Source organism: Theropithecus gelada, chromosome 8 (genome assembly GCF_003255815.1).
Source record: "Theropithecus gelada isolate Dixy chromosome 8, Tgel_1.0, whole genome shotgun sequence".
In the NCBI taxonomy this organism is placed as follows: Eukaryota; Metazoa; Chordata; class Mammalia; order Primates; family Cercopithecidae; genus Theropithecus; species Theropithecus gelada.
This window is the reverse complement of record NC_037676.1, coordinates 21,974,026-21,992,868: the sequence shown is the minus strand read 5'-3', so window position 1 is coordinate 21,992,868 and position 18,843 is coordinate 21,974,026. Positions and strand designations below refer to the sequence as shown.

Here is an 18,843-nt window from a genome sequence, read left to right as displayed (position 1 = left end):
ATGACAGTCCTCCGGGTCAGGGGTGGCATTGCTGCAAAGAGGAGAGACGCCCTTTCACTCCACCCTGCCTACCACATGTGCGGCACAGCTTCCTGGGAGGATCGAAGCCCATAGATGTGATGTGGCCCCTGGGAGCCAATCTGAGGCCCTCATCTCATCTGTGGGGCTTGCTCCTGCCTAGCTGCTTGGCACAGGGGGATGGCAGAGTGGAGCGAGCAGAAGGGCCTCTGCCTTTCTGGCATCTCCTCCCGGGATGGAAGCATCCCCAGCGTTCTCTGAAACAAGGACAGGAGTGTTGTCCCCACTGTGGCAGAGCGCCTCCAGGACTGTCCCTTCCGGATGCCCTGGGGGCGTGTGGCTGGGGTGGGAAAAGATGTAGAGCGCAAGTATCTCCTCTGTAAAGGGCACCGAGCTTCTGACTGGGAGTTTCATTGGGGCCACCAACGACCTAGGACAGCAAAGAACATACCTGCTTCTCCCATCTTTCTCTGTACCAGCTTTATCTGCCATCCGTTTTGCATCCAACACCTGCTCCCTTGACGAGTGCCATGTCTTAAAACACTGAGCTCTGGGCTGGACACAGTGGCTCACACCTGTAATCCCAGCACTTTGGGAGACCGAGGCGGGTGGATCACTTGAGGTCAGGAGTTCAAGACCAGCCTGGCCAACATGGTGAAACCCCATCTCTACTAAAAATACAAAAATTTGCCAGGCATGGTGGTATGCACTGTAGTCCCAACTACTCAGGAGGCTGAGGCAGGAGAATTGCTTGAACCCGGAAGGCGGAGGTTGCAGTGAGCCGAGATCGCACCACTGCACTCCAGCCTGGGTGACAAACAAAAACAAAAAAGCATTGAGCTCTGGACTCTCACGGTAGAAGGCCGTGTCTCCTTTTGTCCAGATCACAGTGACCTCCGCCAAGCGTCAGGCTCTCTCTCCCCTTAGCGTTCTGGATTTTCCTTCCAAGTCCACGCTTCCCTAACTACCCCAGGGATCCAGTCCCCTCCTAACCGTCCAAGGGTCACGACAGCTCAGCCTGGGAAGAGGAGGAATACCTTCCTCGCCAGGACTCACCATCCCATCTTCCCAGAGTCCTGCTCTGTATTTCCTGGGGGTCATGGGTGGGTAGTGCTGGTGGCGGGGGCGGTGGGGCTCTAGGCTCTAATCCAGGCAGCTGGGAAGGAGATGTGGCTCTAGGGAGGGATGACTGCATACGCCCGAGAGGCAAAGCGAAGATGCCCCGGACAGAAGCCAGGGAAAATTGGGAGACCATGAAACCAGCTGTTCCCCTCTTGAGTGTTTGCAGGGGAAAAACTGAAGCTAGGGAAGATTTAAATCAAGTCTGCAGGAAGCTGAGGAGCGGGATGGGGTCAGCCTTACAAGAGTCCGTCTGTGCGCTCCGTCTGAATTCTGTTTAGACAACGGAGCATCAACCTATTTCTCTTCAGTCTTTCCAGCCGGTAAACATGGTCACATAAGCCCCTCTCTGAGCGATGCAGACATTTTTTAGGCAGTGAGTCAGACCTCATGTCTCTTCTTGCTCCTTCAAGAAGCCAAAATAGACTTTCTCAAAGTCGTCACTTCCACGGCCACAAAATGCCTCCTTGTGAATGTTCTCTGGAGCTCAGGCTCAGCGTCATTTTACCCAGAAACATGAGTGACCGAGGGAAGCCCAACTTAGCAACTCCTGATATTTTTAGCACAGACAAATGCAGGAGGAAGGGAAAAGAGCCTCGAATTTCCTCGCAGGAAACCTATCCTGTTCATTGCTGTCTTCCCCGTGCCCCCACCACCACCCGTACACAGCAGAGGGAACCTGAGGCCAAGGGCAGGGGGCTGGGGAAGTGAGGAGCTCCCGCCGGCCTCGGAGTCGTAGCAGCAGTGGTAGTAGAGGTAATAAAAATCCTGCTACTGTGACTGCTATGATGGGAGTGTCACAAGGAAGGGGACAGGTATGTCAAATCCTGAGTACTCATGTGCTACCAGCCTCGTGTTAGTTATTTGACGCCATTCATCTTACTCAATCTTGCAGCCCCAAGAGCAGGCAAAGCCACCCTCTCCCCTTTGCCAAAGAGGAGGCTCAGATCCTGCACCAACAAAGCAGGGGACTCTGCTCCCATGACTTGGCACCTCGTTCCTCAGTTTCCCCCTTTTTCCAAATGTCCCTGTGATGGCAGAGACCAGCGTATAGGAATAGTTGCAGACACTTGGCGACGTGCCCGTTGGAGGCTGGGATCAGGCTAAGACAACCTGCTTCCTTCAGCCCCGGGCCTGGGCAGTGCAGGCTTCGGGAAGGCTCCGCAGCAACAGGCGACAGCCCCAGCCCCGTTTCCCTTGTTTATTCTGAACCAAGGGCTATTCTAAACCAAGCACATGTGTTCCAAGACTCTGCATCTGTTCTCAATTCCTCCCGAGGGAAGAGAGGGAGTTGTTATGTAAACCAGCGGCGAGGGATTTGCAGCCTGCTTGCACAAGCTCTCCTGCAGAACTCCCAGAACCCCCAGGGACGTGCCTCCCTTTGCCGCTGGTGTGTGCCCCCGAGGATGAGTCAATGTCTCCTTCCCAGAGGGCCTCCCGGCTGTCTTTCCGCTCCTCCCTGCTTTATTTGCACACTCGCTGCTCACCTCCCAGGGCTGGAGGCGAAGCTGCAGGCCCTTCCTGACTGGGTCTGAAGCGCAGGCGCGACCTTGGGGCACCTGCATGTCCACACGTTCTATTCCTTACTGCTCCTGTTCTTTCTGCTTCTCCCCCTTAATCATGCCTCCTCCCCTTTGGTTTTTCTCCCTACCCTATTCCATTTCAAAAGACATCAAAATGTGGGTTTTTTAAATTACCCGGAAGAAAGTGCATCAAACAGGAAGGGGCTGTGGAGAGCCAGTTGCGCGCTTATTAGAAACAATAGCTGGAGTTCTGTGCTTATCATATGCAGTGCCGGCTAATCGCTACCTCCCCAGTACCCACAGCACCCATGCATTACAACGGTCATTCCCGTTGAGCGGAGGAGAGGACAGAGGCTTAGCAAGGTGAGCAGTGGTCTGACCTCAGAGCCCTGCAGCTGCCTCCGAAGCACCAGCTTTCCTTTCCTCAGGCCTCTTATCCACTCTTCTCCCCACCCGGCCCCCTCTGATCCCCTCGAAGTATTCCCAGAGGCAAATCGCCAGCCAGGCCTCTGCTTGCAAGCAGCAGTTGCTCCAGAAACTGACCTCCAGGCCATCTCTCTCTCACTCCAGGCACTACCACAGCATGGAGGTGTTCACCCACTACGACCTGCTGAACCTCAACGGCACCAAGGTGGCAGAGGGTCACAAGGCCAGCTTCTGCTTGGAGGACACAGAATGTGAAGGAGGTATCTGTGGGCGGAGTGGGGGGATGGGGGCCTCAGAGGGACTCGAATGCCCCTGTCTCCACGATCACCTGACTGGAGCCCAGGCCTGGCACTGACCCTGTGTCACTCTGACCACTGCCACCTTTCCCCACCTGGACCTTCCTTAGCTATAGTGAGGTGCTGGAGGCATGGGCATGACCTGGTTCCAGGGGCACCCGGATTCCCCAGAGCTGTGCTGACAGGCACTGGTCGGTCCACAGGGCCTCCTGGACAAGATCCAGGCCTCAGGACCCTGCTTCATCTGGGCTTAGCAGCCCAGACCCTGATCTCAATGCCCCCCCACTCTGGCTGCCACCAACCTTTTTCTGGTGTCCCAATGCCAAGTATCCCTACCACACCAGGCTCTCACCCTTCAATTCTAACTCAAATGCCCCCTCTAAATCGCGCCCCCAGGCAGGAGTGGCACTCTGCTCACACTTCTAGTAGGTCACTACACCTGCCCTGTGATCACCCGTTAGTGCACCTGCAGCCCTGGGGGCTCTTCATGGGGAGACATGTCAGTTTTTCTTGCTACACCCACTGTTTACAGCAGTGTCCATGCATGGCAGCTTCTCAATAAATGTGTGTTTAATTTGTTCTTCATTGAAGCGGCCCGCCACTGACTTACCGTGAAATCACACAGCAGACAGGTTTTGACCTCTTACCATGTGCAGATAACATGTGAGTGTCAGAGACATGGGCCTACACTCTACCTGCTGATCCTCTAGAGGAGACAGACAGTGTGACCCGCATGTTATGCTAAACCACAGGCACCAAAGATTTCCCCAGTGCACACACATGCAGTTATCCCTAGGCTGAGGATATCACAGAAAGGCGAGGGTGGATCAGAGTAGTCAGGGAGGGCTTCATGGAGGAAGGGGACCTTGAGCCTGGCCTGAGGGAAGAGGCAGGATGTGGGTAGGGAATTGATTGGGGGGTTCTATTGAAATGAGAACAGATGAGCAGCCCACACAGTGGGGTGGGATGCTGAGCCCAGATGAAGCAGTGGTGGCGGCCTTGGGAGCAGGAAGAGGGCACGGCAGTGGGGTCATGGTTCCCTGGTGATGAGCTCCCCTCTGCCCCACCTGCAGATATCCAGAAGAATTACGAGTGCGCCAACTTCGGCGACCAGGGTATCACCATGGGCTGCTGGGACATGTACCGCCATGACATCGACTGCCAGTGGATTGACATCACTGACGTGCCCCCTGGAGACTACCTGTTCCAGGTGAGGTGGGCAGGAAGGGGTTCCAGCCCTCCAGGGGGAGGAGGGGAGGCCACCTCCACAGGCTCCTTCCCACTGGTGTCCACACAGGGGCATGGGAGTCAGTCCGTCTAAAGGGCAAGGTGCTACCCCCAGAGGCCATCACAGTCCATCAGTTAACCCAATGATGTCAGGCATGGGGGCCTGAGAATTAGGCGGTGCACAGGACCAGAGCTGCCAGAGACATTCACATTTGATTTAGTTAACACCTGGTGCATGCCAATCATAACTCATCAGCAGGCTAGATTTGCTCCTCCGGCCAGTTTATTCCATCGATGCTCAGGCAACCCACACCTCTTGTCTCCTATGGAGCTCTTCTCTCCACCATCCCTGTTTCTCCTATGGCCCTAGCCTGCCTTGGTCTGTGCTGTCAAGACTGAAAACAAACTCATAAAGAGCCAGTCGCTCGCAAGTGTCTATGATTTAGCTCTTCCGGAAATATCTGCCTCATAGAGGAGGATCTGCAGAAGTGGCCGTTCTCAATACAAAGCAAATCTATAAGAATATGGAACATGAGAGACAGCCTGGCCAGGTGACTTCTTTGTCAGAGGAGTTGCCGGCGTTTGTTTCCACATACTCTGCCTGGGCGGAAGGCCAGACCTGAGGAGGAACCGGGGGCCCTGGCTTCCCTCCTTCCTGAAAACAGTAGCATGTTCTGGCCAGGGCTCTAACTGGGGGAGACAAGGGGCATGGGGACCCTAATGTCTCTCTGCCGGTGCACGGGTGCACGTCCGCCTGCAGAAGCTTTATCTCAGCCTCTCACTGTCTCCTACATCCCAACCCATCTTGTTTCCCCACTTGCCCTGTTGGCTAGCAAAGTGGATGACCAGAAATGTGTCATTCCACCTTGAAAGCTTTCCTGAGGGGGCATCCAGCCAGCCCAGGGCCTGGCCCACAGTCCCCACCTACAGACAGCCCTCTGAAGAAACAACACCTTCAGAGAAGTCACCACAGAGGGGCTTTCAGAGGATTCCTGGGCAGTGTCAGAGGCTGGAAAGCAGACAGCCAAGCACTTTTCCAGCCACAAGCCCAGAACCACAGACTTGGAGAGGTCTAACCAGAGAGTCATTTATTTTAAAAGATGAATAGCCGTGGCCATGTGCACGTCTACAGTGCCTGGTGGTTTGTGTTTGAGGTTTGCTATCATTTTGCCGGGTGTGTATCTCCCTGTATTCTGGCCAGTGCCATCCACTTAATAACCACTATGAATTGCCTAAGCCTGGGGAACCCATTGTTTCATTTAACCTCCCAAGGAAGGGGCATCATCATTACCCTCCTTTCACAGCCACACAACCCCAGACATATCAACTCTTGATTTTGTGTTCTCAACCCCTAAATGATACAGTTAGCAAATGGACTCATTAGGGGCATGTTAATACCTCCGATTAATCAAAAAGAATATTCCCCTTAAGATAGACATGGAACTTTAGGCGCTACAAGCACCGACCTGGGGATTCACGGGACACAAGTGCTGGCCTTCATTTCAGACATCAGTGGTGCTGTGAAGGATGGGAGGAGGGAGCTGGGCAAGAAGGAAGTGGCCTTCCACGCAGAGGGGCCTGTGCAGAGCTCAGAGGCAGGGCTGAAGGGGCCTCCTGGCTCCTGGTGGCCCCTGCTTTATCCTCTTCCTCATCATTTCCTAGATTCATAGATGTACAGAAACCTAAAGCCACTTCCCACAGGCCCTCGTTCAGCCTGCAGTAGTTGAATGGGGTGAGACAGTGGGGGACACACATTTCCAGCCCCACTTCCACCCCACATGTCACACTGGCTCTCATGCCCCCAACACAAGCCCTTGCTGCATTCAGCTGGCTTCATGGCTGCACTCAGCCGGCTTCATGGCTGCACTGTGGAGACGCCTGGGCGGCCGAGGAGCTGCCTGGGCCTGCACAGCTGGAGGCCTTGGCATGTGGAGCTGTGTTTGCCCCATGCCATGTGTGGGCCAGGGATGAGGGGGCAGCTAGAATGGTTGGGTGGAAGAGAAAACTCAAGCCACCCCGGAGCAGGGCATGTACCTCCTTAGCTAAAGGGACAGGGCCCCAGCTGGGCCAGGTGCAGGCCCCCAGAACAGCCACGGAGCCAAAACACAGGGCTGGCTGCCAGGCTGGCCTTGGCTTCCCACAGCACCTCTTTGGGCAAGCCCAGTGGCCTGTTAAAGGGTCACGTCTAGGCCCTTCTGGGGCCCCAAATTTAGAGAATGTTCCTGAACGAGCAGCCTGTACCCGCCCCCACGCTATGGGTCGCAGCCCTTCCAAATGTGGCAGGACCCTTGAGGGAAGGCCTGTCATCTGCGTCCTCTGCCCCTCTGTTCACCACTGTTGTCTCTTCTCCCTCCCCCTCCCTTTCACTTTTCTCCTCGGGTCCTCACCGCGAACCTTCCCTTTTCTGTCCCCTCACAGACACCCTCTCAGAATATGTCCTTCCTATTCCTGCTGTTCTGGGCAAAGTCCCTGCAGAGGCAGGGGTGGAAGGACGGGGAGAGGATGCGGCTTCTCCAGCAGCCCCAGAGCCAGGCCCTGGCCCAGCAGAACAGGCAGGGACACAGATCCCCAGGTCCCACCCGTCATTTCAGAGAGAGAGGAAGGGACGTGTCCACAGTCACATGGCTGTGACGAGTGTCCCATCTCCAGTGCCCAGGCAGCCCTCTTCCCGCTTCCCACACTGCCAGGTCCTCCCCATACCCTTCTGCTTCTCCAGCATCTTCTTCTGGGGTCTCCCCAGACCCCAACTCCTGCCTCCCTCAGAACTCCCAGGAGGGGGTGACCCCCTTCCGAAGGCCCACCCTGGGTAGAGGGGTGTGTGTTACACCACCATGGACAGAGGGCAGGGTCTCCCTCCTCCGGGCCATGCTCCCTGTGCTCCCTGACTCATCTCTGCCCCACCCCAAGGATTTTGTTGGGACCCACAGACTCCCTTCTTGGGTCCCGGCACCTGCCACGCTCCCCTTCCCTGAGGTCGCTGGTCTCGCAGAGCCCCGGGCCTGGGTGGAGGTGGCCGCAGAGGGAACCAGCAGCCTCCTCTGCCCTGCTTCTCCCCAGGTTGTGATTAACCCCAACTTCGAGGTTGCAGAATCTGATTACTCCAACAACATCATGAAGTGCAGGAGCCGCTATGACGGCCACCGCATCTGGATGTACAACTGCCACATAGGTAAGGTCCAGGCCGCCCCCGCTCCAGGAAGCAGGCGGGAGCTGCCCTACTTTCTCAAGGACCCAGAGGCAGCTTCCTAATTTGGGTAAAGAGCTCAGGGAATGCAGCCAGCATCACATTTCCACATTCAGGACGGAAGCCACAGACACACAGGCCTGGATGGAGACGGAGTTTTTACAGCCAGCTCCGGCCATGGAGAGAGGGTGGTACAGGACCGGGCCGGCCCAGCGCAGACCCCAAGGCTATTTAAGGGTTGGAGCCGAGGCCACTGGCTCATCATGCATGTGACCTCAAAAATGTGGGCATCAGCAATCTGTGGGCTCTGCCTATCAGGTTTTTCTGTCAAGAGCTGGAAGCTAGCAAACCACGGTTATTCCTAGTGTCCAATAAAGACACTTTTTTCCTTGGATGATAGGACTTGGGGAACAAGAGGGAAGGCAGAGCTTTTTCCTCTGCAGGAGAAGTCATGGGCCTCACTCTTGGCAAAATGTTAAAATTAAAGGCGCTATATTTATTCACTCGTTCACTCAACTTTGACAGAGCACCTGCCATGTGCCCAGCCCTAGAGATGGCCAGCGCCTGGCACCTGTCTTGTGAGGGCACACAGAGGTGACCCCGGCAGAGCCCCTGAGGCCCACTTACCAGGGTCAGGCAAGGCCTGAGCACCTCCTTTGCCCACTCTCTCCCCCCGATTCTCGCTCTTCAGGTGGTTCCTTCAGCGAAGAGACGGAAAAAAAGTTTGAGCACTTCAGCGGGCTCTTAAACAACCAGCTCTCCCCGCAATAAAGAAATCTGCGTGGTCATCTCCTGTCTTCAGGCCACACCACATCTTCCGTGGGACTTCCCCCAACAACTGAGTCTGAACGAACGCCACCGTGCCCTCACCCAGCCCGGCCCCCACCCCGTCCAGACCCCTGCAGCCGTATCCAAGCTCAGGAGGAAGGGGACCCTTCCGTCACTCACCGGGGGCTGCTGCCTGACCCTTGGGGCCTGAGAAGGCCTTGGAGGCTGGGGTTTGTCCACAGAGCTGCTGGAGCAGCACTGAGAGCCAACCTTGACCGGGACGAGGCCCACAGACAGGTTGTCATCAGCCTGTCCCATTCAAGCCACCGAGCTCACCACAGACAGTGCAGCCGTGCTCTTCTCCAGTGACACGTGGACAAATGTGGGCTCATCAGCCCCCAGAGAGGGTCAGGCCGAATCCTGTTTCTCCTCCTCTTAGGTCGTTTTCAGCAAACTTGAATATCTAGACCTCTCTTCCATGGAAACCCTCTAGTCTATTATAGTCACATAGATAATGGTGCCACGTGTTTTCTGATTCAGTGAGCTCAGACTTGGTGCTTCTCTCTCCACACCCCCCGACCTTGTTTTTCAGGATACTATTATTATATTTTCACAGACTTTTGAGACACAAGTTTATTGGCATTTAATATTGGACATCTGGGCCTTTGGAAGTACAAATCTAAGGAAAAACCAACCCACCTGTGTAAGTGACTCATCTTCCTATTGTTCCAATTCTGTGGGTTTTTGATTGAACGGTGCTATAACCAGGGTCCTGGGTGACAGGGCGCTCGCTGAGCACCATGTGTCATCACAGACACTTACACATACTTGAAACTTGGAATAAAAGATTTATGAAACGCGTCTGTGTTTCCTTTGACCCACAGCACCTGGGCCCTGAGCAGCAGACTTCCTATGTTCAGTGGCTGGAAGCGGAACTTCAGATACATTCATGGTTTTCCTTCTGTGGACATGGGTCCCCAGATCCCCTCCAGCCCAGTGTGGCTGCTAGGAGGCTCCTTCAGTAGACTCCAAAAGGGGCAGCTCCTGCCCTCTGGGAGAAGCAGTCTAAGAAGATCAAAAAAAGCAGTGAACAGGGGTCATAACTTTTCTTGCACTCCTGTGGTTTTTACTGAAACTTGTCAGGAGGCGTAGCAGTTGTGCTAGGGTCGGATGGGAAGTCTAGATTTAAACAGCGACCAGGCAGCTTCTCAAAGCAAGAGAGCATCCTTTCACAGGACGGGGCTCCCAGCCATTCCCAGTGGTGGTGGGGGTGGCCGGCCCAAACCAGCCACTCACCCAGACACAGGGGCTCCCCCTTGTGTCAACAGCATGCTAGGGCCCAGCAAACTAGAGGGTAGGTAGGACAACCTTAGCACCAACGCCACCCAAACCACAATCGATGAGGGCATCGGCGCACATTCAGATCTCACCTCTTGCCTTTGTTCACGTTTATTTCTGCAAGAACCGGCACTGACAGGTAACACCAGGACCAGCCCAGGGGTCCCAGAACTGTCCCACAGCACAGGCCAGCAGGCTGGATACCTGAACTGCCAAAGGAGTGTGGGCAGGTGCTACACAGCAGGTGCAACCCAGCTCCCAAAACTGGGCAGGCTGTGCACAGAGGCCCTGCAGGCCTAGCGGGGTTCCTCCCAGCCAAGCTCCTCAAGTGACCTTCCTTCAGCAGCCACAGGCCTGTACTGCAAGGTGGAACAGCACCCCCTAGCGTCCCCCACAGACCACATTTCAAAGCGATCACATTAGAACAATGTGAGTTTTTATTTTTTCTCCATTTGTGAGACTAAACTAAAGCCCACCACACCCCATGGTGAAGCTTGAGGGTGGCGCGGGGCTGCTCTGGCATCTGTGAAGGCTTATGGTGTTGGGGCACCAGCTACATCAGGGCGCAGATCCAGGCCGGCTGGGTCTCCAGGCCTCAGGGCGGCAGCGGACCCCGGACAGCAGGCCGCTCTTTCTTTTTGTGTTGGAGTCCCAGGGCCCGGGCCACCAGCCTCCGGGCCACCGTCACATTTGTCTGCGGCCTCTCCTTCACCAGACGCAGGAGTTCTAGAAGGAAAGCCCCATGGTGGGGACCTGAACACAAGGCCGTGGCTGCCTCTCCCCCAGCAACACAGCAGCCGTCAAGGCCATCGGAGCCAGCCTCTCATGTGACATGTGTGAGGCCTGGGCCCACCTGTGCCTGTGGTGTGCCCGGATGCTTGTGCGAGGGGGCCCACTTAGGGATCCTGGCCCCCCAGGGGATGCTGACCCAAACCTGTTGCCTCTCCATGCCCTTGTTTCTCTGTCTCTACAGTGAGGGGGCTGAGGGGTTCATCCTGCACACCTCCCTGCTTTTTAGGGTCCTTTGGGAGGGATATCAAGTCAGGATGGAACACCCAGAGCTCACAAATATCCTGAGCTACGGACAGGATACTTACTATTCCAAGAAACCTTGGACGGTTTTGGCTACGTAACCACCCATGAGAGCACAGCCGGCCTCGGCAGGCCTCTTGCAGGCCCATTTTACTAGTTGCTAGTTTGAAGTCATGGAAAACTCGTGTCTAAAATCTCCCACCATGGTTTCTGGAGGGGGAAGGGGAAAGGGAGGCGCTAACGGTTATCTGGTACCTTCTGTGTGCCCTCAGGGCTCCAGGCAGGTATGCCAGGCTCTCATTCAATCCTCCAGACTGAAGAGTCTGCTCATTTTACAGAAGAAGAAACCAACTCACACACTGAGTGACTTCCTCAGTGTCACTGAGGCCGACTGAAGTAACTGACAGAGCCATTTAGGGGTCCTCCAAAGCCCAGGCCCTTCCCGGACCTGTGGGATACGGTTTCCAGGGCCCTCCAGAAGAAAGAACAAGCTTTCCCCTGAGCGGTGCCCAGAAGAGGGTGTGAGCACGAGGGCCTCCCTGCACAGCAGCTGGCAGATGCCACTCCCCTAGGGAGACCCCTGCCCTAGACCCCCCTAGGCCTGCTAGGGAGGGGAAACCCAGCCCCACTGGCTACTGCAGCCCAGGGCTCCCAAAGAGCAGAGAAGTCAAGAGGGAAGAATAAACAGAGGAGAAGACCCTGCCCCAGCCAGACACACATGCACATACACATGCTAACACACACATGCACACACGCACACACACACACATAGCCTCCCTATCCACGGACATCCGCTTTCCTTACTTGGCCTCTGCAAGGCTTTGAGCTTTGACTGCTTGCTTCCCTGCGTGAGGGGCCGGATCTTGAGCACCGAGAACTCCCGGGTCAGGGCTTCAGCAGCTGTGGAGAGAAAGCAGGTGTGGAGCCACTCCCTCCTCCTCAGGATCCCGTGGCACACCTAGCACCCCGAACGCAAGCAGCCGTGTTGTGCACCTGTTCGAAGCTCAGGGCAGGGCTGCTCCAACACCGCCCTGGATGGGCAAGAGACGACTGCCGCCTGCTTGCCTCGTCCCCCAGAGCCCCACAGGCCTGCACAGGGACCCCTGCGCTCAGAGGACACTCCCACCCCAGGCTGGTCAGGGAGAGCACTGGTGAGGCTGTGATTCTGACATCAGAAGAGGCGGGCTCCCAGTTTCCGAAGCCCCAGGGCTAAACACAGCCTCTCCCCCTTTCACCACTCAGGACCCTCCAGGGAACATGTGTTCACCGTCCTGAGTCACACCTGGCATTGCAGCACCCCGGCTATTTACAGAGTACGGCAGAGCAGAGCTGGGAGAGGCTTCAGGTCCAAGCTGCCCACTGTTCTACAGAAGAGGAAACTGAACCCAGGGAACCTGCTCCCGCCGTAGTCTGTGGAGACCAGAACGCCATGGCCAACCCCGGCCAGAGCTCATTCCTCTCACAGCACATGGCAGACTCTTGGCCTCCCTCCCTGCCTTTCTTTCTACAATCTCCCTTTCTGGGGTTTGAGACCCCACCGTGCCCTGTTCCCTCCCTAAATGCTGCCCCCCCCGCCTCCTGAGGACTGGACCCCACCAGCAGTGGTGCTCCCAGCCCCCAGCTCAGGAGTTCAGAAGGCTGTTTCTAGGAAGCCCAGCGAAGGGGGCATGGTGTATACACGTTTGGTGTATACCAAGGTGTGGTGTGACAAGGCAATGCAGGCAAGCGGCTGAGAGGGACAGGAGCACTGGAGTCATGAGGAGGCAGCGTGGCACCCCCAGCTGTGGCACTGAGAAGCTGTGTAACTTGGAGTGTACCCGTGACACTCTGGGATCCTTAAGTCTCCCTAGCTGTACAGTGGAGGTAACCTGACCTATATCTTGAGGCCGAAGTGAAAATCAAATAAGAATGTGTCTACTTGAACCATATGAAATCGCCAGAATTCAAATGCTTTTGGCCGTTAAAGCAGCACTTTCCTGTGGTTTCATTTAATACAGGGACCTCTGTTGGGCTTGGCCAGTGACCTTCCTCAGCAAAGGTTGCCTGAATCTGATGCCTTTTCATTGAAAGCACTAACACAATAGGAAAAGCTTCTTCATTAAGGCGCATTACTATGGGCCAGAGACCGCTCGGCTCCCCCTGGGTTTTAGGCTAGAAACAGACCCCAAGAGCCCAATGGCTCAGCTGAGCCTGCGCCCAGGAGATGGTGGCCTCCACCCAGGGAACCAAGAGTCCTCCCTCTCAGTGGGGATCCGAGTGAGGGCCGGGCCCACCGGGGGTGCCTTACCTGAGGCCAGGCAGGGAAAGATGCCGAGTGCATGAGTATCATCCACCCACTGAATCCTGAACCCCTTCTCTCTGTGCGGGGAGAGAGGAGACAGCACATTCAGGAAAGCAAGCGGTCAAACTCCTCTTCGAATCCCGCAGCCGCGCCCCCTCGCCTCCAGCCCACAGATGCCACGAGCCCGAGGCAAGGTCCCATCTCCTCGGGGACGGAGACAACCATTTGCAGCAAACTTCCTCTGAAGCCCGTATGGTTGGCTTCAGAAAGACAAATGCCACTCCTGTCAATATGTCAGGCAGGTCACCAGTTTCTAGAACTAAAGAAGCCAGGACTCAAACAGCTCATATGGCATGACGCCAAGGAAGAAGAGTCTCCTCACAGGCTTGTCTCAGCCAGGCCAAGGCCACGGGGTCTGAGGCTGGGGAAGAAAGGGTTTCTGTGGCGGGGGCGGGGAACAGGAGCTCAAACCAGCAGGGCCACCATGCTCCTGTTGGCTTTCTTCCTATTGCTCAGGAAGGTGCCACCTACCCTGCAGCCTGTGAGAGACCTAAGGCAGTGTGGCCCTACCCGGGCTGAGGAAGGCACAGGGGCCCCAGCCTGGCTGCACCATCAAGGTAGAGAATACAAGAGTAGAACATGTTGCCCCTAGCCACCCCTTTGGCTCTCCTCCTGCTCAGGGGCAGAGCACAGGGGAAGAAGGCTTTAGGAAGCAGGGTTAACGAGGGCCATGCAGAAAGGGGTTTCCAAAAGCCTAGGCAGAGCTGGGCACAGTGGTGCATGCCTGTAGTCCCAGCTACTTGGGAGGCCAAGGTGGGAGGATCACTTGAGCCCAGGAGGTTGAGGCTGCAGCAAGCTGTGATCGCACCACTGCACTCCCGCCTGGGCAAAAGAGCAAGATCCTGTCTCAAAACAAAAGAAGAGAAAGAAAGCCTGAGCAGGAACAAAGAAGGGGAAGGAGAGAAGGCAAAATGAGAAGAAAAAGGAAAAGAAAAAAGAAGGAAAGACAGGAGGGTCGATCTAAAGGCATGTGGGGAAGCTGAGGAGGAGGGAAGTCGTGTCTCTCAATGCAGACTCTGGCCACCATCCCAACCTCCACTCTGCCCCAGCAGGCTGCTCAGTGCACCCCAGAAACAGTTGCCACATGGAGCTGGCCTGTAGCCTGCTGGAGACCCACTGAGCAGCCGCTGGGAGGTGGGCAAGGGGAAGAGAGGGGGCTGTCATGTCCCTCAAGACTGAGGGAGGGTGCGTGGGGTCCTGGCAGGCATGTGGCCAGGCAGAGGGGCTAGCCCAGGTCTAGGGCCTCCAGGGTGTATCTACGACCAACAAATCAGTGCTCTCTTTCCCCAAGGATGGCTGGCAGGGTGAACTGCCCAGGAATACAGAACCCAGGCAACACACCCACTTTCTGTCTCTCTTGCTGAAGCATTAGGCACTGGGGGTGGGGCAGGCAAGCACCCCCAGCTACAAAGCGTGTCCTAGCTTCTCTCTGAAGGCAGCACCTCCCCAGCCACCACTCACTGGAACTCAGAAAACGTTGCCAGCAGGTCCTCCGTCTTGAGCGCTGGTTCAAAGTCATAGATCTCTACCACGTGGGCAAGGTCCTTCTCTCCAGGCAGTTCCTCCACGAAGGAGGACGTGTCCAAGTGGATCTTCTCTATCTGAATCTCCTTCTTCGTCAGGTTGTCTGTGATCTAGGAGAGATCGGACCCTTTAGCAAGGGGAGCCTGGACACGCAGAGCTCCAAACCATTAGCCCGTGCGCTGAGAGCTCTGCGGGGAGAAGGGGCCCTCATAGCAAAAGTCTGGGAAGGGCAGCAGCAGGCAGGCTGGGCTGGAAGGTCAAGAAGCGTGGGTTTTACGGGAGGGCATTTACTTGTATGGAGTCCCCACTAAGTGACTGGCAATTACACACACAACGTTCCATAGAATCCTGAAAACTATATTCTAGAAAACTGCTTTACAGATGGGGAAACTGAAGGCCCAAGAGTTAAGTAATTTTTCCCAAAGTTGCAAAGTCAGTTAAGAGGCAGAACTGGGCAAGTCCAAGACCCTTCCTTTCCCTGCTAGCGCTGTGATATTTGGCAGGTCTGTGGTCTGCATTCTTCACGTATAAAATAGCCATAAAAGATTCTACTCTCCCAACCGAACCCACAGCCAGTCTCAGGGGCAGTCACACGGTCCCCAGGAAACAAGATTTGTAAGATAAAACTTCAGGCTAAAGAGTAATTTCCATGACTGGCATCCATAACACATGACGATGTACTTGTACACAGAGTCCGTGACCTAGTGAAGGCTGTGTTATCTGGTTTTAGTTTCAGATGAGGAAACTGAGACTCAGCAACACAAAATAACTTGCCCAGGGTCAAGCAGCTCCTACATGGCTGGGCTGGGACCCAAATCCACACCTCCTCTCCTGTGTTCCCTAAGGAATCCCTGTCACCCAACACCCAGCCCTACCCACGGCCACACCCACCTCACCTCCGCCCTCCCTTTCTGGGCTCAAGAGCCTCATCACCTCCTGCAGCAGCTCAGTGTAATCGTCTTCCGAGCAGCTGCTGGGGCCGTCCTCTCCCACCTCCTCTTCGTCCTCTTCCTCCTCTGCCACGAGCCTCTTCTCCAGCGGACTCTCCTTCCCCTCTTCCAGGTCTAGCTGCAGGGTGGACCCAAACCGTGTGGCCGTCTCCACCCTGTCTCCCTTCCCTGACTGACTCTCAGGCCCCGGGGGCTCAGGGCCAACAGGGTCCGGCAGCGGCTCATTCTCACACCTTTGTCCTGGGCTCTTTAGGTCCTCTGTTCCCTGAGTCATCAGCACAGGGAGTCCCTGATCAGAGTTGGGGTCTCCAGCACCAACATCTCCAGGTTCTTCTGGATCCCTGCCAGCTGGGGCCTCTCCCTTGAGCCCCGAGGTAGAGGTCAGCCCCCATTCTTCCTGCCTGCGCAGCACCCGGGGCACATACAAAGGCTGGTCTGGCTTGCGTCCACGATACCACCGGCCAGCCCGGGCACCTCGAGGAGCAGCTGCTCCTTGGTTGGAGGTGGGCCGAGGACCGTGGTACTTGCTGGGGTAGGAGGCAGGAGGGCGGCAGGGGCCAGAGAGGCCATCTGAACTGGGTACCCTGGAGCAGGAATGGGAGGAGGTAATCAGAGTATATAGGGGCCCAAAGGAAAATGATTTACTAGAGCCACTTGTCATTCAGGAGTGACATTCAGGTGAGCATTAGGCGAAAACCACAGCCAAAATGACCCTCGAAAATCCCTTAGGAAGGCATCACAGTGGAGGCTGTCACTTTTGAACAAGCCCAGAGCAGCCAGATCGCCCCTCTAGTGCTGTGATCAAAATTAGAGATTAGTCCATCTTCAATTACACACCAGGCAGGTAAGCTTTTGCATTTAAGAATTAGGCTATCAGAAAAACATGTCACTTCAAACACTAGGATCACAGTCATTAAAGTAAGATGCTCACTGTGAGATGCACATGGGAACAGAGGGGACCCAAGCCCAGCAGGGGCTTTTCTGGTCTCTGTGGGGCACAAGCTCACTGAGAGGAATGCTAGGGAGACCCCCCACCACACCCACTACTTAAACAGATCTCTCTCTCTTTTGGCCCAACCACATAGCTGATTTTGCCAAGTGAATTCCACAAACTGCATATCTGCTCCACTGTTGATGCAAAAGGCAGCCCTGGTTAAGCGGCTGCGGCTAGGAATGGCAGCAGCCCTGAGGTCCCAGCCCTGGTTCCACCCAGCCCTGCCCTTCCAAAGGCTGACCAGCTGGCTGGCCGCCCACACACCACTGCTGCAGGCACTCCAAGGTGGGAGGCTACCCACCTGATGTCCTGGTGACAGATGACCGTCCTCCTCTTCCAGCCCTCCCCAACGGAGAAGCTGCTCAAGAGATCAAAATTCTCTGCTGTTCTATGGATCAGGTACCGGAGGCGACTGGAGAGTGGGGGGAAAAGAAGAACCCTGGGGAGGGAGGGGAAGAAGCGCTGAGCAGGTGTCCAGGGCCTGACCCCTACCAGGTCCACTCCCAGGTTAATCGCGGATTAACGCTGGCCTCCCTTCCGCCCCCTGGGTCCCAGGTGGACTGCAAAGGATCTGAGCATAGACAGAGGTGACCGCAGGGACCCACAGGTCCCATCCGCATCCCTGTGCGGGGACCCTTCAGTCTCGGGGTGATGCTCAGAATTACAAAGATGCAGCTGGAAGAGGCAGCTGGCGTTATGAAGACTAAAGGCCAAGGTCAGAGCCAGCTGCCAGGCACCACCTGGGGGAGGGCACACAGGCGGCTCGGGAACACTGCCCTTCCCAGCAAGGAGGCACCCTCGCCCCTCCCACGAGCCTACTTTGACAGCTGCTTCTGCAGCAGAAAGCGGTCCAGTTCCTCCTGGATCCGGTGGACGAAGTCATTCTCAGCTGAGGAGAGGAAGACACCGTCCAAGCAGAGAAGGGCCAGGGTGACAGGTGGGAGAGCCTGTAAGAGAGACGGGCAGGGCCGGGGATCAGAGCACAGACCCCGGGATCACCCGCGACCCCGCAACGCCGGCACCGAAAGGGCCTTAGAAACCCTCTGGTCCAAGTCTCGGCGGCGGGGAAGTGATGCCAGGGATCCCCGGCAAGTCAGCGGTCAGGGGAGGGGTCTCCCGGCTGCTGCCCAAGGCTCTCGTCCCCGCCTGCGGTCGGATGCTGAGGGTGGCCCCACACCCTGCGCTGCGTTCCTTCCCAGGGCTCACGAGGGCCTGCTCCGCGCAGCCCAGCTGCCCCTGCCCACCCGGGAGCCCGGGGGCCGGGAAGATCACCCCCTAGTGCCGCCGCACTCACCACGGCCTCTCTGCGCTTCGCAGCCGCCCTCGGCGTCCCCAGGGGCCAGCGCGCCCGAGCGCCCCAGAGAGGCCCGGGCCGCTGCGGAGACGCAGCGCCATCGCGCGGCCTGGGGGAGGTAACGCAGAAACGGGAGAGGGCGTGTTCTTGTCACCTATTGGGAGGGGGCGCACCTGCCACTAACACGAACCGCTTCTCCTAGAGGGACACGACTAGCTTTCATATTCGTGGCAAAACCAAGACCCAGAAAGGTGAAATAACTTGCCCCAAGTTGCACAGATAGTACATTCCAGAGTCTTTCTTTGAGCAAAGATGGGTCTGATTCCAAGATGGGCTTTTTTCTTTTTGTCCTCAATGTTGGCACAGTCTTCCAGGATCAATTAAGTTCAACAAACACTTTTGTTCAGCTACTAATAGGTTGGTGCAAAAGTAATTGTGGTTTTACCATTAAGTAAAAAACTGCAATTACTTTTGCACCAACCTAATAGTGCTATATGCTAGCTAGCGGCGGTGCTAGAGTTTCCCATTCATTGTTCCCCTCCCCAGGGACCTAACAGAGGAATAAAGAGGAAGGAAGTTTCTGAGCATCAGATATTCCAGCACTCTTGCCCATCATTGCCCTTCCTTCTCCCGCATTGATGTCACCTGTAAAAAAGTCTAATTCACACCACAGTGGCACTGACAAGGCATGCTAGCCTTGTGGGTTACTGGGTTGGCCAGTCACTATCGCAGTGATTTGCAGCTCAGCAACTTGTGCTACTCTGCTCCATCTAGAAATAATTCCAGCGTCCACCTTAAATGGGGCTTAA

General features: G+C 56.0%; 2 protein-coding genes across 2 annotated transcripts in view; one reads left to right on the top strand and one right to left on the bottom strand.

The window, feature by feature from the left end:
* The window catches only part of LOXL2 (lysyl oxidase like 2), a 104,598-nt gene extending 95,180 nt beyond the window's left edge, over positions 1-9,418 (top strand). The window contains exons 11-14 of the mRNA XM_025393264.1: positions 3,231-3,346; positions 4,456-4,592; positions 7,667-7,778; positions 8,485-9,418. Coding sequence (XP_025249049.1) covers positions 3,231-3,346; positions 4,456-4,592; positions 7,667-7,778; positions 8,485-8,564 — 445 coding nt within the window. The 3' untranslated portion in view covers positions 8,565-9,418. The remainder of the gene's footprint in view (positions 1-3,230; positions 3,347-4,455; positions 4,593-7,666; positions 7,779-8,484) is intronic.
* An 895-nt stretch (positions 9,419-10,313) lies between these two features.
* R3HCC1 (R3H domain and coiled-coil containing 1) lies at positions 10,314-18,257 on the bottom strand. The gene is made up of 9 exons (XM_025394316.1): positions 18,208-18,257; positions 18,035-18,143; positions 17,560-17,687; positions 17,042-17,179; positions 15,730-16,330; positions 14,734-14,906; positions 13,219-13,289; positions 11,736-11,831; positions 10,314-10,625 (listed from the first exon to the last, which is right to left on the bottom strand). Exons 1-9 carry the CDS (start codon positions 18,255-18,257, stop codon positions 10,495-10,497), a joined length of 1,497 nt encoding a protein of 498 aa, XP_025250101.1. The 3' UTR covers positions 10,314-10,494.
* Between the last annotated feature and the right edge of the window lie 586 nt (positions 18,258-18,843).

What these genes read in the sequence shown, in the direction of transcription:
- R3HCC1 (XM_025394316.1), bottom strand. Translation starts at nt 18,257, where the DNA reads ATGAAAGCTAGTCGTGTCCCTCTAGGAGAAGCGGTTCGTGTTAGTGGC. An exon ending in GCGGTTCGTGTTAGTGGCAG is followed by an intron (nt 18,144 to 18,207) that starts GTGCGCCCCCTC and finishes TACCTCCCCCAG; the next exon opens with GCCGCGCGATGGCGCTGCGT. An exon ending in CAAAGCCTTGCAGAGGCCAA is followed by an intron (nt 10,626 to 11,735) that starts GTAAGGAAAGCG and finishes CTTTCCTTCTAG; the next exon opens with AACTCCTGCGTCTGGTGAAG.